Genomic DNA, 21,275 nt, shown 5'->3' on the forward strand with positions numbered 1-21,275 from the left:
ATGTCAAGGGTTTATCTCTCCTGTACAATATTATGTAACCTTATAAATGAGGATGGCGATGTTGGGATTATAAAAAATCTCAGCCTCCAAAATTTACTCAATAGCTGTCTTTTTATAGCCTGAAGATATTTTCTTGATGGACAATTAAACTACACAGAAATCTTCAAACAAAAAGCCTCTGCCTTTTATTATTTAGGAATCAAACTTTTGCACTGTTCAATCAAACAACTCTTGGCATAAAGAATACTCTCACATAGAGTACATAAAACAAAAATTAAAACATCCATGGTCAGATTAAAAAGCAATCACAATAACACGGATGGATAAAGCCATAACACAAAATTATTAAAAGATAACAATAAAAATAGAAATTAAAAAAAAAACAAGCAAGGAAAAAAAACCATTAAGAAGACATTAAAAATAGACTTAAAGAAAAAAAAACCTCTACAAAAATTTCAGTTTTTAAGCTAGCAAGGAGGGGAGAGCCTGGTCTTTAATAAGAATCAGTTCCCAAATGCTGCCATACTGCTTCTAGCTTTAATCCCTGAACCTCTTAGAAATGTGGGACCAAGTTGTATTTCCCTGGATATTGTCATGCAAGTACTCCTCAAGTTACGACCATAATTGAGCCCAACATTTCTGTTGCAAAGGGAAACATTTGTTAAGTGAATTTTGCCCCGTTTTGCAATCTTTCTTGCCGTAGTTGTTAAGTGAATCACTGCAGTTAGCAACATGGTTGTTAAGTGAATCTGGTTTCCCCATTGTCTTTGCTTGTCAGAAGGTTGCTGAAGCGGATCGTATGACCCCCCCCCCAAGGCACTGCAACTGTCATAAAGATGAGTCAGTTGAATTTTGATCATATGACCCTGGGGATGCTGCAATGGTCATAAGTGTGAAAAATGGTCATAAGTCACTTTTCAGATTTGCCGTTGTAACTTCGAACGATCGCAAAATGAACTGTTGTAAATTAAGAACTACCTGTATGTTGGGCTGATGCTGGTTCCAATAGGCAGACCAGGTGCCAAGCCATAAAAGGCCTGTAAATTTGGGCTTATGTACCGCAAATAGCAGGAATCGGGAAGCATGTGGACTGCTGCATTCTAGTCCAATTATCATTTCTGAGGTATCTTTAAAAGATACCTCATATCTACATGGGGCTCCCCTTGAGGAGCACCCGGAGGCTCCAACTGGCGCAGAGTGCGGCCGCATGGGTGGTTATGGGAGTGACATGGTGCTCCCATGTAACACCTCTCCTGCGCGAGCTGCCCTGGCTCCTGGTGGTCTTCTGGGTGCGCTTCACAGTTTTGGTTACCACCTTTAGAGCGCTCCATGGCTTAGGATCTGGCTACTTATGGGACCACCTACTACCACAAATAGCCTCCCATGGCCCGGTACGCTCTCATAGAGAGGGGCTCCTCCGGGTGCCGTCGGCTAAACAATGTCGACTGGTGGCCCCTAGGGGGAGGGCCTTCTCTGTGGGGGCACCCACTATCTGGAACGAGCTCCCCCCGGAGATACGGAGGATCCCAGATCTGCGCACTTTCCGCCGTGCTCTTAAGACCTTCCTATTCCAGCAAGCTGGCCTGGACTAACCTTTTCCCCCCTTTTCTTTTAAATTGAAAATTTTAAATCTGTTTTTAAATTATTGGGATGTTTTAAATTTGTCTCGGGCTAAATTGTTTAATCTGGTTTTATTTTTGCTTTTAAATTTTTATATTTATGTATTTTATTTTTGTGCCTGTTCACCGCCCTGAGTCCTTCGGGAGTAGGGCGGTATATAAATCTAAAGAAAGAAAGAAAGAAAGAAAGAAAGAAAGAAAGAAAGAAAGAAAGAAAGAAAGAAAGAAAGAAAGAAAGAAAGAAAGAAAGAAAGAAAGAAAGAAAGAAAAGCAGCTTTATGAGAAATAAAGTGCAATTATCTAACTGGGCAATAATGAGGGCATAATTTCTTTAAGTCAGGTCCTTTTGCCTTAGACATTATAGGTAGTCCTTGACTTACAATGTTTGTGTAGTAACTGAAGTTACAATGGCACGGAAAAAAAGTGATTTATGATCATTTTTCCCACTTATGACCATCGCAGCATCCCCATGGACATGTGATTTACATTTGGATGCTTGACAACCGACTCACATTTATGATGGTTTCAGTGTCCCAGGATCATGTGATCACCTTTTGTGACTTTCTGACAAGCAAAGTCAATGGGGAAGCCAGATTCACTTAACACCCGTCTTACTTACTTAACAACTGCCATGATTCACTTAACCAATGTGGCAAGAAAAGTTGTAAAAAGGGGCAAAACTCACTTAACAAATTTCTCACTTAGCAACCTAAATTTTGGGCTCAATTGTGGTCGTACTTTGAGGACCACCTGTAGTTGTAATCGGTACTCTGGAAGCTAGGTATAGGCCACTCTGGCCATGGCTCTACATGCTCTTCCAGAAGGGCTCTCAAATAGCAGACCTGGTCCTCCATGGGTAGTGTCCGCTTGTCAAGAGACATCACAGGTTGCAACAGGAAATCCTGAGATACAAGCAACAACTCTTAAGCTCAGCTTTTACATTGTTCTCTCCCATCCTTAAAGCCTCCAGGCCCAAAAAAGGACACTAACAGCATCTCTCCTCAGCTAGGATAGCACTTATATTATGGGCATGCTGGTGAAATTGTACTCCAAATTGTCAGATGATCCTATCTGGTAGGTTTGCATAGAAGTTAAAGAACAGGGGACAGAGGGTTGATCTGTGCAACGTCTTACAGTAGTGGCCAAAATTGTGGAAACCTTTTGGGAAAAGTGTATTTTCTAAAACTAGCTAATAATACCACTTTTTTTTTTGGAGTAGTACCATAAAATTATATATGAATGGAAAGATAATTTAATCAAGAATGTAATGCAATAACTTTTATGTAGGATTTTCTATTAGAATAGCAGATATACAAAAATTATCACCACAGAAAAAAATGAGATATATAAAAATTATCACGTCAGTTAATACTTAGTTGGGCAACCTTTAGCATGAATTACGGCCTTTCAACGTCTTCCCATGGAGTGAACCAAGTCTTTTAGTTCTGCAGCTGTTATAAGGTGAAACTAAGATTGAATGATTGCTTGTATTAACTGGGTTTTGTTGCTGGGTCGCTTCTGACTAACAAGTTTTTTTTAGTCGGCTCCATAGATTTTCAATTGGGTTAAGGCCTGGGCTATTCCCAGGTCATTCCAGCAGTGGAATATGATTATCTTGAAACTCCCCCCAAAAAGTGGTGCTATTAGCCATCAAACCTCAAAAATATACTTTCCCCCAAAGGTTTCCACAATTTTGGCCAATACTGTACATATCAGGCTGGTTCTCCTCCAGCATTACTTCACATTGAAACCACCCACCGAGGAAGGAATAGAATCTTTGCAAAATAATGCTTCATATGTCCAAGCTCTGCAGGTGAACCATGGTTAATAATATCAAAGGTGGTTGAGAGGTCCAAGAGGGGGACATTCTCCTAGTCCAGATCCTGGCACCCAAGAGTGTCACTGAGGCTATCACATTCATATTTAGAGTTGAAATAATCCTCTTCTCCTAGGATGCTATGAAGCTAGTCTTCTAGTAGTAACAAAAGAGAAGCTGGAAACATGATGATAGCTGTATTCAGAGAAGGCATCTCCATAAGGAGGCTCAACACAGCCTCACCATCCTATAAAGAGGTATTGGCAATCTTCTAAATCTTTTATGTCAAACAAACCACTAGCTTCTGAGTGACTGATTTTATTATCATTATACAGAAGCACAAGATACCAACACGGGCATATTTTCACATGGTTCATGTCAAAACAATGCGGGGAGAAAACAGAAATAGTAGCTCCTTTCATATGCCACAAGATTTCTACTTTCTTGGAAGCAATTAACTCATCAAGGTAATAGTTTGATCCATAGCCAAGAATTCTTCAACTCTGGGAACTGAGGTTCACACATCTTAGAATTGCTGGAGTTAAGAAACACTACTCTACTGGGCACTTACTTATCAGCAATCCTTCACAGACTACAGTCCCCAGCTCATCTCATGGCAAAAGTATGAAACCACAAGAATATAACTTCAAATGTTACATGATGGCAACCTGTATATTTTGGGCAGCTATGGTCATTCTTGAAATTATGGATACCCCTGGTGTTATGTAGTGAAGAGAACAGATGAGTGACCTTTTCCAGCCCATTTCCTGTGTTCCTCTCACAAAAAGAGATTGCAGAAGGGATCTGAACATACCTATAATGTAAAATGATCAATGAGGAGCTCTTGAGTTACTCTACATGGGTAAGTCATTTTTGACAAACTGGTTAAAATGTCCCAAGATTCATGGGACAGCTCTGGTAGAAAAGTTAATTGAGTAGGACACCTTTCATTCATCTGAGCTGTTGAGCTGTGCCATCTTCCTGATTCCTCCCACAGGAAAAGAGGAATCAAAATATCCCTTGCAAGTTTGAAATGTCAGAAATTATCTTATCCTTTTGTTCAAGATTTCGACACCTGGAGGAACTTTTAAAATCAATTACAGGTTGTTAAGTGAATCACTGCGGTTGATAAATTAGTAACCTGGTTGTTAAGTGAACCAGGCTTCCCCATTGACTTTGCTTGTCAGAAGGTCGCAAAAGGTGATCACATGATCCCTGGCAACCATCATAAATATGGGCCAGTTGCCAAGCGTCTGTGTTTTGACTGTGTGCCAATGGGGATGCTGTAATGGTTTGAAGTGTAAAAAATGGTCATAACAAAAAATGGTGACATTTTTTTCAATGTCGTTGAAACTTTGAACGGTCACTAAATGAACTGTTGTAAGTCGAGGACTACCAGTATAAGAGCTGTAATTCAAAGACCCACAGTTCAGATATTTGGTTTTGTGTTGGTTTATCCATGGCATTGAGATAGGAACTTGTGACAGGCAAATTCCTGAGATGCTTTAGTGGGCAAGTGCCGTTTTAGAGCCAAGACTAACTTTCATTAGCAACTCAAGTCCAAAAACCAGGCAAACATAATATTACAGTTCAGGAAAGAGAATGATCAGGAAATCAGACAATAATTTGAAAAATTAGAACAGTTCCTTTCAAAAAATAATTATTATTATTATTCTTAACTGGAATGAAAAGAAAACGAACCCAATAAAAGTTAGACTTTTCTTTCTAGATTTCACATCTCTAAATAGGCAAATAATTTTGCCAATGTTGTCTACCATCAACTTCAAAGAAATAAGGAGGCAAAGCAACCATGCAAAAGAGGAGCAAATAATCTTAAAACTCATCATCATTCTCGTTATCATCGAAATTAAAGCGGGTTTAGAGATCGAGGGGCTGGAGCCAATGGCTCAGTGGCTGAATGGATCCCACTCCCCCCCCCCAACCTAATCGCTCCTTCTAGGAGAGCAGCTCCCACGATAGGGAACCCCGCCGGGCTCCCCTTCCACTAAGCAGGGCGGACACCGCTAGTTTAACCGAGGGGAAGGGAAGGGAAGGGGAGAGAAGGGAGAGCCTTGCAGACCGTCAAGCGCCAGCATGGAGGGGAAGTCCTTGCAGTTGGACACGCCGGTCGAGTCGGTCACGCAGGTCTTCCAAAGGTTGGACCAGAAAGTAGCCGTGGTGATGACGCTGCCGTCGATGGACGACACCTTCCAGTAGTCGGTGGGCAGCGTGGAGGACACCAGCACCCAGCCCGAGACGACCAGCAGGAAAGCCAGGATTTCGACCACCGAGCTGGCCATGGCCGACGGGACGGGACGGGACGGGACGGAGCCGGGCGGCGAGGGCGCGCGAGCTTTCTCCTCCTCCTGCCTGCCTGCCTGCGCTCCGCTTGACGGCCGACTGAGCGCAGCAGCCTGCCGCGGCCCCGGGAAGCTCCCACCCGCGCGGCAGCATCCTCCGAGCCGAGAGGGAGGAGGAAAGAGGCACGCCTCCCGGCCAAGCCGGACCGTGAGGGGGCGCTGCGCTGCCCTCGGCTTCGACGGCTGGAAGAGGATGGCGCTGCCAGGCCGCGGCGCTCACGGCCTGTTGCTGCGCTCGACCGCCGTCCGCCCGCCCGCGCTCAGCGGTGGCCCTGTGGCGCCTCTGAGCAGAGGGCGGGCCCGCCTTGGCAGCACAAGCGAGGAGAGACCGGGGGTGGCGGCTGGGGTGGCGGCGACATCCTCTTTCTCTTTTTTTTTTTGAATTTATTTTTTTATTTTATTTTATACATCCAACAAACATTAAATCTATAGCGGTCTACATCACAACGCATGAAGGAAATAAACTTGTCCCATTACATATATAGGGTAACGTACAAAAGTCTTATTACATATACCAATTAACATGCTTATACTTTGGTTTCTCTTCAGACAGTATAAATCTTTCCACATCCTCTTTCTCAATTGCACCCTAACGGGAAAAGGACGGGGTTCATGCCTGATTCATTCCAAATATTGGCAGGATATTAGGGTGAAATTCCCACAGGGCAACATTCAATCATGAGGCGTGTAGAGAAACTGGGTATAAATAAAACAGGCGTGTCCGGCACCTAAGTCGGGGCATTTCCCCCTCCTCCACCCCACCCACCCAAATACAGGTAGTCCTCGACTTACGACCACTCTCCAGATCAAAATTTTGGTGGTTAAGTGAGGCATTTGTTAAGGGTGCCTTGCCCAGTGGTGGGATTCAAGTAATTTAACAACCGGTTCTCTGCCCTAATGATTTCTTCCAACAACCAGTTTGCCAAACTGCTCAGAAAGTTAACAACCGGGTCTCCCGAAGTGGTGCGAACTGGCTGAATCCCACCACTGGTCTTGCCCCATTGGATGACCTTCCTTGCCACTGTTGTTAAGTGCATCACTGTGGTTGTTAAGTTAGGGACAGGGTGGTTGGTTAAGTGAATGTGGCTTCCCTGTTGACGTTGCTTGTCAGAAGGTCACAAAAGGGGATCACGGTCATAAATATGAGTCAGTTGTGCATGGGACCACTTATTAAAAGATAACCATACAAACGAAGATAAAAAAACCATCAAGAAGGTGTCAAATATAGACTTAAAGAAAAAAAAATCTCTACAAAAATTCGGTTTTTAACATTTTTCCAAAAGCCAGCAAGGAGGAGACAGCCTGATCTTTAACAAGAATCAGTTCCAAAATGCTGGCGTATTGCTTCTAGCTTCAATCCACGAACCTCTCAGAAATGTGGGACTATAAATCATATTTCCCTGGATATTCTCATACTGTATACTCTCTGGGGCAGGCCTGCCATTCCTCTCCTGCTCCCCACCCCTGGTTTTTGGGGATGCTACCCTGTCTTACCACCACCACCCGGTTTTTGGGGATTCACTTTCCCAAGGCTGTGACCAGCCAGCCTTTTGCAGGTTCACACAATGACAAAAACCAGACTGGATTAGCTCCTCTTCTATTGAGCAGAGCCTCTTCTTGGCCACCAAGATCCATGAAGAAACTCAGCTTTAGTAACTCAAATTGCTAAGTCATCAAACCAAGGCAGTTTTCTACCTCTTTCCAGTCTGGATTTATCTTTGGGGGCATCTCTAGGTGAAATCATTTGAGACCTGCAGTTCTGTGTCAAATTCACAGCGGCAAATCATCAGAGAGGAGGTATAAATCTTGTGAAAACATTCAGCCAGAAAATGGGCTATTACATTCTCACAGAATATGTGACACTTTATAAACTTAGCTGTAAAGAGTGTTTTCATCACGACAAGATGTTCATTCTACCCAAAACCAGGTAAACTCTCCGGCGTAGCTGAACTGAGGGTCCAGCTGAACAACTTGGGTTTGCAAAAGATGTAAATCAATCTATCCCTCCATCCCAATAGAGGGTTTTTTAAAAGAATAAAATCAACAGCAGCCATTTCTAGTTTCATCAATTATATTACAGATGACAACGTTACTTGTTCTTTTGCCAGAGTAAACAGATTAGGGTCGTCACGCCTGTTGTTCTCCAGATTGGTTTTTCATTTTCATTTATCCTCTATGCTGGGCTACTGTGGACCTTTTTAAAGGTATATTTAGAACCCTTGGCTACGAATAGATGGGTGGTTATTAGTTGAGTTGAAAAGTTAGCCTCTGTATATTTTACTGGGTTTGTTTAATTCTGTAAAGGAGAACGTAACAGAACAGGGTATTAGACAAAAGCTCCTCCTTTCTGAATGAAAGAAGAAACACATTCAGCAAGTGATCTGGGAGCTAAATATAGCTAAGTTGAATTATAAACTAGATTTCCATTTTCTCTCGTTCTCCTAGCCACCCCACCCCACCAACACATACAAACATAATGCCTGCATGAATATGGATACAAAACAATGTTTAATTTCTGAGGCAAGTCCTGTGATTGAAAGTTAGGTTTCCTAGTTTTACAGCTGTTTATAATAGTTTTCATTGCCATTGCGATTACTCATTAAAAAGAAAAGATGCTCTGCCTCTGCTTAGTGCCACTCTTTTTATTTATTTAAACTCAAATTCCAGAGTTGTGTGCAGACATTAAAAAGCTGTTTTGTTTCTACAAATTGTGATTAAGATTCAAATCTTACAGTTACACTAGACAAGAGAGGAGGATAAGGGAATGCAGAAAAGTAAATCTTATAACTTGTCCTCATAAAATAAAACTTTTTTTATGTACCATGCAATTTCAACAGGGATGACTTTTTCCTTCATTTTTTTTCCTAATTTTGCAAAGCAATATCACCCAAAAAGAAGAGAATTGCACTAAAATGCACAAGAGAATAAAATTGATCCAATTTACGATTTCAAAGAAGCATATTGTCAGCTTTGGAAGCCATATTAGGCCGGAATCTTCAATGCTGCCACCTCCTCATGTGTGGGAAAGTAGGAGGGGGGATTTAGGAGAGGGGAATTAGTAGACATAATAGCATTCTTCCTGTCGGTCAAGGTCAGGGCGATCCAGCATCTGGAGAAGGAGTGGTCAGGGGGCTGGGTCGAGTTGGAACGGACGTTGATTAGAGCACATGATCGATTGGGGAGAAAGGGGATGGTTTTGGGAGCTTTGACTTACTGAAGGAAAACCCGGGCTTTTCAGATTCGGGACTTCCCAGATGTGCCAGGTTACCTATTCTAGTAAAGAGAACTTTGGAAAATGCCTGCTTCTGTGTCTTTACTTGGAGTTGGGGTTTTCCTGGAATGCTGACACATATACATTTCCATTCATGAAAAATCACATCTTACATTAGTACCACCTGTATCATTAATTTATTTAGAATTAATAATAATAATATGATAATAATAATATGATAATAATAATAATAATATCAACTAAATCAAGGCAGGTAATTTTAATGGCTAAGAGAAACCACTTTTGTTCCACTTATCCACCCTGACCCAAGTTTAATTCATGCTTATTTCTGTTTAAAATATTTTGAAATATAATTTGGTAGGGAGGTAAAATCCAGCTGTATCTAGAAGGCCATAATTTCTTCAGTCATGCACTGTAAGAACTCCCATCTCTGTCCAAATATCTTGCTATTCTGAGGGAGAATTTGTTCTTGAAATCAGAATTCATCATTTCAAAATAAGATCAGGAAAAGATCAAACTCATGGCAGGAAAAGGAGACATATGTATGCCTTGCTATATCAGACCAGTTGTCCCTCTAGTCTAATGTACTATGGCCTACAATGGCCAACTAGGTGCATTTGGGATTCTTTAAAAAATGAACATGAGGATCATAGTATTTTACCAATATCACACCCCAGGATTTGATATTCAAAGTAGCGAATAGATGTTGATAGTCCCATCCTCCATGAATTTGTCCAGTTCCCTTTTAAAGCCATCTAGGTCAGGGGTGTCAAACCCGAGCCCGGGGGCCAGATCCGGCCCATGGGGTGCTTAAATCTGGCCCGTGGGGCCACCTTGGAAACAATGAAGGACTGGCCCATGGTGCCTCTGTCAGCAAAAACAGAGCTCACGAGGGCTGCGTGCAGCCCTCCTGAGCTCTGTTTTCGCTGGCAGAGGGTTGCAGGAGGCCGTCCCAGCTGAAAATGGAGCTCTGGAACTCGTTTTCGCTGACAGAGTGCTCTGACCACCACAGGCTCCCCTGACACGAGTGATGTCGAGCTGGCCATGCCCACTCCATCCCCCACCCCTCGAGGTGAAACACAACCCTAATGCGGTCCTCAATGAAATTGAGTTTGACACTCCTGATCTAGATTAATGACACCACCATATCTGAGTGCAGAGTGGAATAATGTGCTGTGTAGATGTTACTACAAAGATACAAAAAACAACATTCCTAGTGTTAGATTGGCGCAGGGAAAAGAAGACGCGACTCAGCAGAAGGTCCGTTCAGCACTTTATTCATCTCATGCGGAACTGCCGGCTGAGCTGCCGAGCCCTTCTTATACAGCTCCGGCAAGCTAGCCGGCCAATGACATCCATTTAAACTTCCCGCCGGTGGCTTAGCCAACCACTGGCAGATGCCCATATTGTTAGATATCAAGTAACAGTTCAAATAAGCCAATCAGGAATTAGTCCTGAGAGCGGGAAAATTGGAGGCACGTGAGTGGCTGCAGCCGGGGACAGCTCCTTCCTATATAAAGGGCTGCCCAGGCTAGAATAGCCATTGCTGTTTCTGGAGTTAAATAAAAGAGTTACAGTTACATTGTGTCGAGTCTTCCTTCAATCGCCCATGATTTAACATTGGCGACGAAGGTGGGATCTGAAGGAACAGGACTGTACATCAATCTCCAAGCAATCATCAGCCACCCATCCGATCCACTGCATAATACCGGTCAGATCATCGGCTATCGTGATGTCTGCAATCACACCGCCCGCTCCATTCAACCCAACCGGGGAAGATTGGGAAGCTTACATGGAGCGATTCTATATGTTCATGGAGGCGAATGATCTGCTGAGCTTATCAGAGCAGAGAAAGAGGGCCCTTTTTCTCACCCATTGCGGCCCGGCAGTGTTTAAAATGGCAAAGGCACTTGCCGCCCCAGCCGATCTGAAGACCATGACCTGGACAACGCTGCAAGAAATACTCAAGGCACACTACGCACCGCAAGCATCATCCCTGGTAAGAAGGCATGAGTTTTATCGGAGGGACCAAAGAGAGGGAGAGACGATCAGTGCGTTCGTGGCGACCTTGCGAGAAATAGCTGCCGCATGCGATTTCCTGAATCTAGAAGAGGCCATGAGGGACCGTCTAGTACTGGGACTGAGGGACCTCACATTACAGAGTAGGTTGCTGGCCCGGCCTCAAATTACATTCAAGGAGGCCTTGGAAGAAGCATCCGCAACCGAAGCTTCCCAGAAATCGGCGGCGGCTATGAAGAAAATGAAAAGTGGACCGCCCGTAAAGGAGGAGGCGGCCGTGCACTATGAAAGAGCGGAATCGGGTTCGGAGGAAGAGGATGAGGAGGATGAAGTCCATCACCTTCGAGCCGATCGCAAGGAGAGACAACAGGGGAAGAGAGAGGCCTGGTGCTCGGGATGCGAAGGGAACCACCCGAGAGCCGAATGCAGATTCCGGGACGCTATCTGCCAAAGATGCGAAAAGAAAGGGCACATAGCGAGGGTCTGCAGGGCATCCCAGCCAGCCTCCAGGAGGACCAGACCCCCCCGATCGCCAGCGAACAACAGAAAGTTCCAGACAAGTGGAAAGAGACAACCGTTTGGGCGAGGACAAAGAAACGATGACCACCGGGTGGATCGAGGCGAGACCCATCAAACCATCGTGATCAGCCATGCCAGCGCGGGAAGGGCAAATAAGATGGCGGCGACAGTTTTGATCGAGGGGAGACCCTGCAAAATGGAGGTGGACTCGGGATCCAGCCTATCGATGGTATCCTGGACAACAATCAAGAAGCTCCTGCCACACATCACAGCCCGCGACCTCAAACGACAGCGCCTCACCCTCATCGACTACCAAGGGAACCGAATCCCTGTGGTAGGCATTGGCAACTTCAACGTCGCCTACAAGACATTCAAAGCCACGCTACCCCTCACGATTGTGGACAGAGACAGGCCCAGCCTGCTGGGCATGGAGTGGTTCGAGCCACTGGGGCTAGCCATCACCGGCGTCGATCACATCGGAAACGACACCTGGGAGGAGGACCTGATGAGGGAGTTCGCAGAGGTGTTTAACAACGAGCTAGGCAAGTACAAAGGGTCCCCAATCTCATTCAATTTAGACCCCCAGGTAGCCCCAATCCGAATCAAACCCCGGAGAGTCCCTTTTGCGCTACGGCCAAAAATAGACGAACAAATAGATAAACTGGTCGCGCAGGGAGTGTTAGAGCCAATAGACCACGCGAGATGGGAAACCCCCATCGTGACACCGATTAAACCTGACGGGTCAGTACGCTTGTGCGGAGACTATAAAAGTACATTAAATAAGGCGCTCCAACAAAGCGCATACCCCGTACCAGTAGTCCAACACCTCTTGCATTCCTTGGGGAGGGGAAAAATCTTCGCAAAATTGGACTTAGCACAAGCATACCAGCAGCTGCCCGTAGATGAAGCCACTGCGGAAGCACAAACCATCGTTACACACAGGGGCGCATTCAAATGTAAGAGACTGCAATTTGGGGTGAGCGTAGCGCCAGGGCTGTTCCAAAGCCTGATGGAACGACTCCTACAGGGAATCGAGGGAGTCGTCCCATATTTCGACAATGTGTTAATATCAGCAAGGGACACGGCTCAATTGAAGCAGCGGCTGAGGGAGGTGCTGACAAGGTTCCAGAAAGTGGGGCTCAAAGTTAAAAGGGACAAGTGCCAACTAGCAGAGACTCAGGTCGAGTTCCTGGGATACTTGATAGATGAGTCGGGAATTAGACCCACCCCCGGAAAGCTGAGAGCGATCAAGGAAGCACCCACCCCAAAAAATAAAACCGAACTGCAGGCATTTTTGGGGTTGCTTAACTTTTATAATATCTTCCTACTGCAGAAAGCTACCACTGCTGAACCACTTCACCGGCTGCTGGACAGGAAGGCAGAATGGAAATGGGGGGAGCGAGAGAGGAAAGCGTTCAAAGATATAAAGAACCTCTTAACTTCGGACAGAATTTTGGTGCAATACAGCGGGACATTACCAATAAGACTAACTTGCGATGCATCCCCTTTCGGCATCGGAGCTGTATTGAGCCACAAGATGCCAAACGGAACAGAGGCCCCCATCGCATTTTTCTCCCGGACTTTGTCAAAACCCGAACGGAACTATAGCCAATTGGACAAAGAGGCGTTAGCCGCAGTAGCCGGAATAAAAAGGTTCCATGAGTATCTCTACGGTCGGAGTTTCGAACTAATAACCGACCACAAGCCATTGTTAGGCATCATAGCAGGGGACAAACCAACACCCCCCGTTTTGTCGCCCAGAATGCTAAGATGGGTGGAATTCCTGGCGGCCTACAATTACACACTGCTCCACCACCCGGGGAAATCAATCGACCATGCAGACGCCCTCAGCAGGTGCCCACTCCCAGAAACAGGGGAGGATCCAGCCCCAGCGATGAACACACTGCTAATCGAGACGATGGAGGAAGCCCGAATATCTGCAGCCGACATTGCAAGGGCCACCTCGAAGGACAAAATACTGGCGCGAATTTTAAATTGGATCTGGAAGGGGTGGCGGAAGAAAAAGACATAAGCACAGAGTTCCTGCCATACAAACGGAGGCAAAATGAACTGTCAGGACTAAGGGGGTGCGTGTTGTGGGGGGATAGAGTCGTTGTTCCAAACACACTAAGACAACAGACACTCAGATTACTCCACGACGGGCACCCAGGGATCGTGAGGATGAAAGCCCTGGCCAGAAGCTACATGTGGTGGCCCGGGATGGACAAGGAAATCGAGAAGTGGGTGTCCTCCTGCGCTAACTGCCAAGAGTCGAGGGCAGCACCAAACTCAGCCCCTGTCCACGACTGGGAAAACCCGGGAACACCATGGGCCAGATTGCACATCGACTTCGCAGGGCCTTGCAAAGGGAATACGTTCCTAGTCATCGTGGATGCATATTCGAAGTGGCTCGAAGTAGTACTCATGACAACGACCACAGCAGACGCAGTGATTAAAGTATTGAGACGCCTATTTGCCACACATGGAATTCCCGACCTCATAGTTTCTGACAACGGACCACCATTCACATCAAACACCTTCGAGATGTTCCTCGCTGACCAAGGAATAAGGCACGCGTTATCCGCCCCGAAAAAACCATCGACGAACGGTCTAGCGGAACGGATGGTGAGATCTACAAAGGAGACGCTCATGAGACTAGGTCCAGGGGACATTCAGGCCAAATTAGATAAACTATTAGCCATCCAGCACATTACACCAAGCGCCACGACCCACCGAAGCCCAGCAGAATTATTAATGGGCCGTAAGCTGAGATCCCCTCTGGACAGACTGCACCCGCAGTACAGCACAGAGAAGCCAACCGACTCCACGAGCAGAATCCGGGAGTTCCAGCCAGGGGACAGAGTCTACGCAAAAAACCTGAGCGGAAACCCACTCTGGGTACCAGCAACAATAACCCAGGTGACGGGGCCCCTGTCCTACCGGGTCCAGACAACAGACGGCCAGCTCTGGAAAAGGCACATTGACCAACTCAGAGGAAGATTAACGAGAGTCGAGAGTGAACCCCAGCACAACAACCAGGGGGAAGGAAAAGACAAGCAAGCAGTACCAGAGCGGGCCAAGACACAAACGCCAGGTCTGGACACGCCAAACACCAGCCCGGAAGAAGATAACAGCGAGCACGTACCTGAGACCACGGAGGAGGTGACAGGCGCCGAAAGGAGCTGGAGGGGACAGCCAAGTAAAGTGGGATAAGGAGGCGAATCCACACCGGAGACCGAGTTCGAGAGAGTTCTGGAGCCCACACAGAGAGAGCAGCGGACCTCAACCTCCCAACCCGAGGGCACCGGGACGACTGAACTGCGCAGGTCCGGTCGAACCTCCAAACGGCCCGCCTACTTACGCGACTACGTAGCATAAGAGACCCCGGACTGGCGGACACTGAACTAGGGGGGAGGAGTGTTAGATATCAAGTAACAGTTCAAATAAGCCAATCAGGAATTAGTCCTGAGAGCGGGAAAATTGGAGGCACATGAGTGGCTGCAGCCGGGGACAGCTCCTTCCTATATAAAGGGCTGCCCAGGCTAGAATAGCCATTGCTGTTTCTGGAGTTAAATAAAAGAGTTACAGTTACATTGTGTCGAGTCTTCCTTCAATCGCCCACGATTTAACACATATAAGGACCCAACACCTAGCATTTGAAAAGTGAGAATAGTAAACCTATGAACAATGCCTTGGTTCCTTAAGGAATTAACCAAAGGGCAACTCCCTTTCTCTCATATCCTAATATATATCCTAATATATAACAGCTAGTAGGCATCAGTTATGTGGAATGGCTGTTAAAAAGACCATAGACCATAGAGACAAGGCTAGATGGGCATCACAATGAGTCAACAGTTACTAAATTCACTTGATGTTCAGTGTTAAAGATTACTATTTTTTTTCCAGATCAGAAACACGATCCTACAAACTAAAGATTCAGGATTTGGTGGAGTTTATAGGTATCTATGAAGATAAAAGTCCATAAATGTGGGATTGGTTAGCTTTCCTGAGCTTTTGACCAGAAAACTATATATTTAATGCATAACTTTTGAAAGGAAAATTGACCTGGAATTGAGAATGTGGTTCAGGGTAATAGAAGTAGAACAACACATGCATTTCTAACTGCCAATAGATTACTTTTTGTATTTTTCTGACATTTATGAATATTTTTAATTTGATATTAGTCATAGCTTTGAAAAACAGATTTGGAACTATTGATGACTGCTGCTTTATTGTGCTTCTTGGATCTATTTTAGATTCATGTGGAAATATTTAAATTGTGGGCTATCTAGCAATGTTTTACATTACAAAAATCATTACATTTGAAGCATACAGGAATTTACTGTTGTTTCTCAGTTGTGAGGGTAATGCATTCTCCCCATACTCAAAAATAATAATAATCATTTTTATGATTTACTGAAAGAGTTGCTTCTTTGATAAATACAGTTATTTGCAAATGAGGGAATATGGCTAAGATAAGGTCAGCAGCAGTTTCTGTAAGAGATCTAAATTATTTGGTATCATAGCTGAGAATATATTACTTCAACATAACAGAAGTGCAGCCTTATTCTTCATAGGATTAAAGTCGATGAATCGTGATCGTGGGTGAGCAGAGTTTTGTTTTACTATAAAGATTAGGAGTAAAAAGGTGAAATGCTGGCCAAGCTGAACAAAGTCATGAAAGCAGTAATTGTAATATGACTTGATGATGAATTAATTGGCAATATGGGGTGAGAAATTGCCAGAGTCAGCTGGCAAAGGAGCAATTGGAATGAGGAAAAAACGTGGGTGTTTTCATATAGTACATTACAATTGTAAGTAACCCAGATCAAAGAAGGAAAAAAAAAACCCTCTGGCCTATTCAGCTGAGGACTTCAACTTTCAGACAAATAGTTACACAGTGGTAGGAATCATTTTGAAGCATCCTTTTTGCATTCAAAGCATCTGAGTCAAGTTTTCAAATTACACTTCTGAAAATCTGAACTAGAAAATAGTAATGCACAGGGCCAATTAATCTTTCAAGCCTGCCCAGGATTGTGCCACAAATGTTCTTCAGTCATTTACCACAGAAATGTTTTTTGTTGCAACAACAAAAATCCTATGTTCGCTGTTGCAACAACAAAAATACTATATTTACATCATGGGCATACTGCATGATGTCATTGTGATCATTATGATGCATATTCTGAATTCACCGGGTAAATTTTAATAAAGCAATCCTAAATTCTAATTTCGGATTTATGATCAGTGGCACAGCTTTTGCCACTGTTGAAAATTTTTTGCTAATTTATTTTTCAGATCACTTGCAGTGGGATACAACCTGCACACCAATTCCAGCTAACTGCATGTACTACAGCAGAGTAGTACTTTTCTGGCTGTATGGATTGGTGGGGGAGGAGATGGTTCAGCGCAAGTGGCAGGCAATTGCGTGTGCGCATGCAGCTCCATTTGCACGAGTGATGGGCAAGTGTACCTGCCACTCAAGCAAATGGAGCTGTGTGTGCATGCTTGCCCATTGCTCGTGCAAATGAGGATGTGTGCCCATGCCTGCACACAGGCTGCTTCGGACAGCCCAGTTCAGAACAACTCATGGTCTGGTAGTGGGCCATGGCCCCAGGATTGGGGATCCCTATACTACATGTTTTTTGATGGCTAAGTGGCTAAGACTCTGAGCTTGTCGATCAAAAGGTCGGCAGTTCAGCGGTTTGAATCCCTAGTACTGCATAACGGGGTGAGCTCCCATTACTTGTCCCAGCTTCTGCCAACCTAGCAGTTCGAAAGCACATAAAAAATGCAAGTAGAAAAATAGGGACCACCTTTGGTGGGAAGGTAACAGCGTTCTGTGCGCCGTTGGTGTTTAGTCATGCCAGCCACATGACCATGGAGATGTCTTCAGACAGTGCTGGCTCTTCGGCTTTGAAACGGAGATGAGCATTGCCCCCTAGAGTCAGCAACGACTAGCACATATGTGCGAGGGGAACCTTTACCTTTACCTTTATACTACATGTAGGGTCTTTAATTTGATGATAACAGGAAATAGGATCAGCTTTCTTTCTTTCTTTCTTTCTTTCTTTCTTTCTTTCTTTCTTTCTTTCTTTCTTTCTTTCTTTCTTTCTTTCCTTCCTTCCTTCCTTCCTTCCTTCCTTCCTTCCTTCCTTCCTTCCTTCCTTCCTTTGTCTAGAAAGGTGTAAGGTCTTCTTGCCTTGGGCAGAGGGTTTTATTAGAAGACCTCATAGGTTCCTTCCAACTTCATGATTCTAATTGGCACACTAGATGAATATGTGCAAAGGCCCCCTGCCCATGGTTGCCCTCTGCTCTTTGAGCAGGAGCAGTGAATCTAGAAGGACTCCCAAATTGTGTTCAACTCTGTCCAGGGGACTGCAGCACCAGCAAAAGTCAAAGATGGTATCTAACCTGAATCGGGGACCAAAGACCCAGAGCCATTCCGTCTTGCTAAAGTTGAATTGAAGTTGATTTCTCCCAGCTAAACCTTTATAGCCTGCAGAAACTGGGCCTGTGCCAGGATAGTGTGTGGTTGACCCGAAATGGAGATTTAGAACTATTATCCACATTCTGTTGGTAAGCATCTTGTGTTGCATGATGACCTGTTCCAGTGGCCTCATGTAGATTTCTAATGTAGAGCAGATATGCTATTGAACTACAGTATATTGAGGAAATGCTTATTTTAAATACTGGTTGTATAAACTGTATGGTAGCAGCTCCCTCCCTCCATGACTCTCTCTTCAATTTTTGTTCCATAGCTCTATAAGAGAAATGTTTTTCTGAAGCCCAGTTTCTTGATCCAAAATAAAGTAAAAAATGAAATTGATACAATAGATTGACGGCATATCTGGTTCAATATTAGTTCTCAGAACATCCAACCAGATGTTTTCTGGGAAACCAGAGAGCAGATCTGAATGCATGATAACATTTTCCATTCATGTTTTCTAGCTGCTGTCTCAGGATCTTCCGACATCAGCAGATTTTTCCATGAATTTATCTAACATCCTTTAAAACTCTTTCGTTTTTTGCTACAATTTATAGAATATAAATAATTGTTAACTGTGCTGTGTGAACCATGTTAATTATGTTCTATTTTTTATGCTTTTAGCATCCCTGAATAATCCTGGAGTTTAATATTATAACAGAGGAATGTTGAGTCTGATATTTCACCTTTACTTCCTTTGTTTCTTAAAAAAAACCCCAAGTATACAGTATAGTAAATTTTTCTCACTGGGAGAAAATTGATGGACTATTCTTGCATCTTTTTTATCTCTACATCAATACAACAATCTCTTCCCTCTTGAAGCTGAGTGCCTGGAACTTTTCCAAGTACCCACCACAATTCCAGTATTTTCCCCCTGGTCAGCTATAGCCAGTTTAGACTATTTTATGCTTATTTACAATAAATTATATGCAATATTTGAATATCTTTTCAATTTGGGAGTCCACCACTTTAAGTGTTATCTGTTTAAACCAATGTTGTCATTAGCTTTAGCCACTTCACTACACTCTTCAAACTCTAGGAATTACATTTCTTTTAATGATCACTGCCTGAAGCCTTATTGTGTGTTTTTTGGCTTATGCCAACACAACCACATATCATGGGAAGCCAAGCTTATTAAAGGAAAACATAGAGCAGATCAATTTCTCAAGACCAATTTGAAGTGAAACTGAGATGGCAAAGATCAAACAAGTTTATAGTGATAAAGAAAAGTTTATTCTCCATTTGCTTTCACAACCAATAAATAAAAGGCAACATAGACTAGCGTGAAAATTATTTCAGAGATAGGGACGTAGTTAATGCTTTCTCAAAGAAGAAATAATGGGCACTATGGCAAAAAAATCGCTTGTGACAAAGTATACCATTGTATAAAAACTGAATAAAAAGATTCTTTTGCTTCTTCTGACCTAGAACCATGAAACCACAGCTAAGTATATTGTCAGAGTTAGTTATACACCCTTTAAAAATTATGCAAGAAGAAAAGCTGAACCAGTATGCACTATATTTATTAGATGATCCTGTTTCTACTTGTGTCTTAGAATAACTGAGTTGGAAGAGATCTTGGAGGTCTTTTAGTCCAACACCCTGCTTAGGCAGGAAAGCCTATACCATTTCAGACAAATGGTTATCTAACATCTTCTTCAAAACTTCCTGTGTTGGAGCATTTACAACTTCTGGAAGCAAGTTGTTCCACTGATTAATTGTTCTAACTGTCAGGAATTTCTCCTTAGTTCTAAGTTGCTTTTCTCCTTGATTAATTTCCACCCATTGCTTCTTGTCCTACCCTCAGGTGCTTTGGAGAACAGCTTGACTCCCTCTTCTTTGTGGCAGCTCCTGAGATACTGGAACACTGCTATCATGTCAGCCCTAGTCCTTCTTTTCATCAAACTAGACATACCCAGTTCTAGCAACCGTTTTCTATATATTTTAGCCTCCAGTCCCCTAATCATCTTTGTTGCTCTTTTCTGCACTCTTTCTAGAGTCTCAACATCTTTTTTACATTGTGGAGACCAAAACTGGATGCAGTATTCCAAATGTGGCCTTACCACTTGGTGTCGTCTGCAAATTTGATGAATTCCCATCTATCCCATCGTCCAAATCATTGATGAAGATGTTGAAGAGTACTGTGCCTAAAACAGAGCCTTGGGTTACCCCACTGTATACTTCCCTCCATGTAGATGCAGTTTCATTGAGGACTACACATTGAGTGTGGTCAGACAGCCAGTTACAAATCTATCTGCTGGTGATGCTTTCTAAACCACATTTCTTATTTTATCAAGTAGTAGGTTATGGTCTACTTTATCAAATGCCTTACTGAAGTCCAAGTAAATTATATCGACAGCATTCCTCTGGTCCACTAATTTTGTCACTTTGTCAAATAATGCAATAAGATTAGTTTGGAATGATTTGTTTTTGATAAACCCATGTTGGCTTTTGGATATTACTTTGTTTGCTTCTATTGTTATAAGGATTAACAGGGAAACTAACCAAGGTATAAACCCCTTAAAAATTAAAGTGGTAAATAAACTGTTGTGCTCAACTCTCAAGCTGTTCTACTATAAGAATTAGGAATTAAAATTGTGAGCTTAATTTGGACTTTTCCAGCTATGATGGAACACCCACAAGCTTGAATTTTAAATATATTAATACCAACACTTCTACAACCATCAACCCATGATTAGCCTCATCTTCTTATCCTGGGAATTATTATTGCTTTTACAGTAGTTAGTTTCAGAAAGTAATCTTATGCAAAACTGAAGAATCTCTGATTACAAATACAGGTAGTCCTTAACTTACAATCATTCATTTAGTGACTGTTTGAAGTTACAACTGCACTAAAAAAAGTGACTTATGATAGTTTTTCCACATTTATGACCGTTGCAGCATCCCCATGGTCAAATGATCAAAATTTGGATGCTTGGCAACTGGTTCATATTTATGACGATTGCAGTGTCTTGGAATCATGTGATCCCTGTTTTGCAATCTTCTGACAAGCAAAGTCAATCGGGAAGTTAGATTCACTTAACAACCGTGATACTAATTTAACAGCTGCAGTGATTCCCTTAACAACTGGCAAGGAAGGTTGTAAAATGGGGCAAAACTCACTTAAGAATTGTTTTGCTTAGCAACAGAAACTTTGGGCTCAGTTGTGGTCATAAATCAAGGACTATCTGTACCTAATTCTGCACAGAAACTAGATTTTATT

General features: G+C 43.5%; 1 protein-coding gene across 2 annotated transcripts in view; it reads right to left on the bottom strand.

Moving 5' to 3' along the window:
• CLDN10 (claudin 10) overlaps positions 1-21,275 on the bottom strand; it is a 64,761-nt gene that overhangs the window by 15,527 nt on the left and 27,959 nt on the right. Inside the window, exon 1 of one of the 2 annotated variants that reach the window (XM_034417561.3) lies at positions 5,516-6,080. The exons of the other annotated variant lie outside the window; for it this stretch is intronic. Coding sequence (XP_034273452.1) covers positions 5,516-5,735 — 220 coding nt within the window. The 5' untranslated portion in view covers positions 5,736-6,080. Of the gene's footprint in view, positions 1-5,515; positions 6,081-21,275 lie in introns of those variants that run through there. 2 annotated transcript variants of the gene reach the window in all.

This window comes from Pantherophis guttatus, chromosome 5 (assembly GCF_059756535.1).
Source record: "Pantherophis guttatus breed Tessera chromosome 5, ASM5975653v1, whole genome shotgun sequence".
Taxonomy (NCBI): domain Eukaryota; kingdom Metazoa; phylum Chordata; class Lepidosauria; order Squamata; family Colubridae; genus Pantherophis; species Pantherophis guttatus.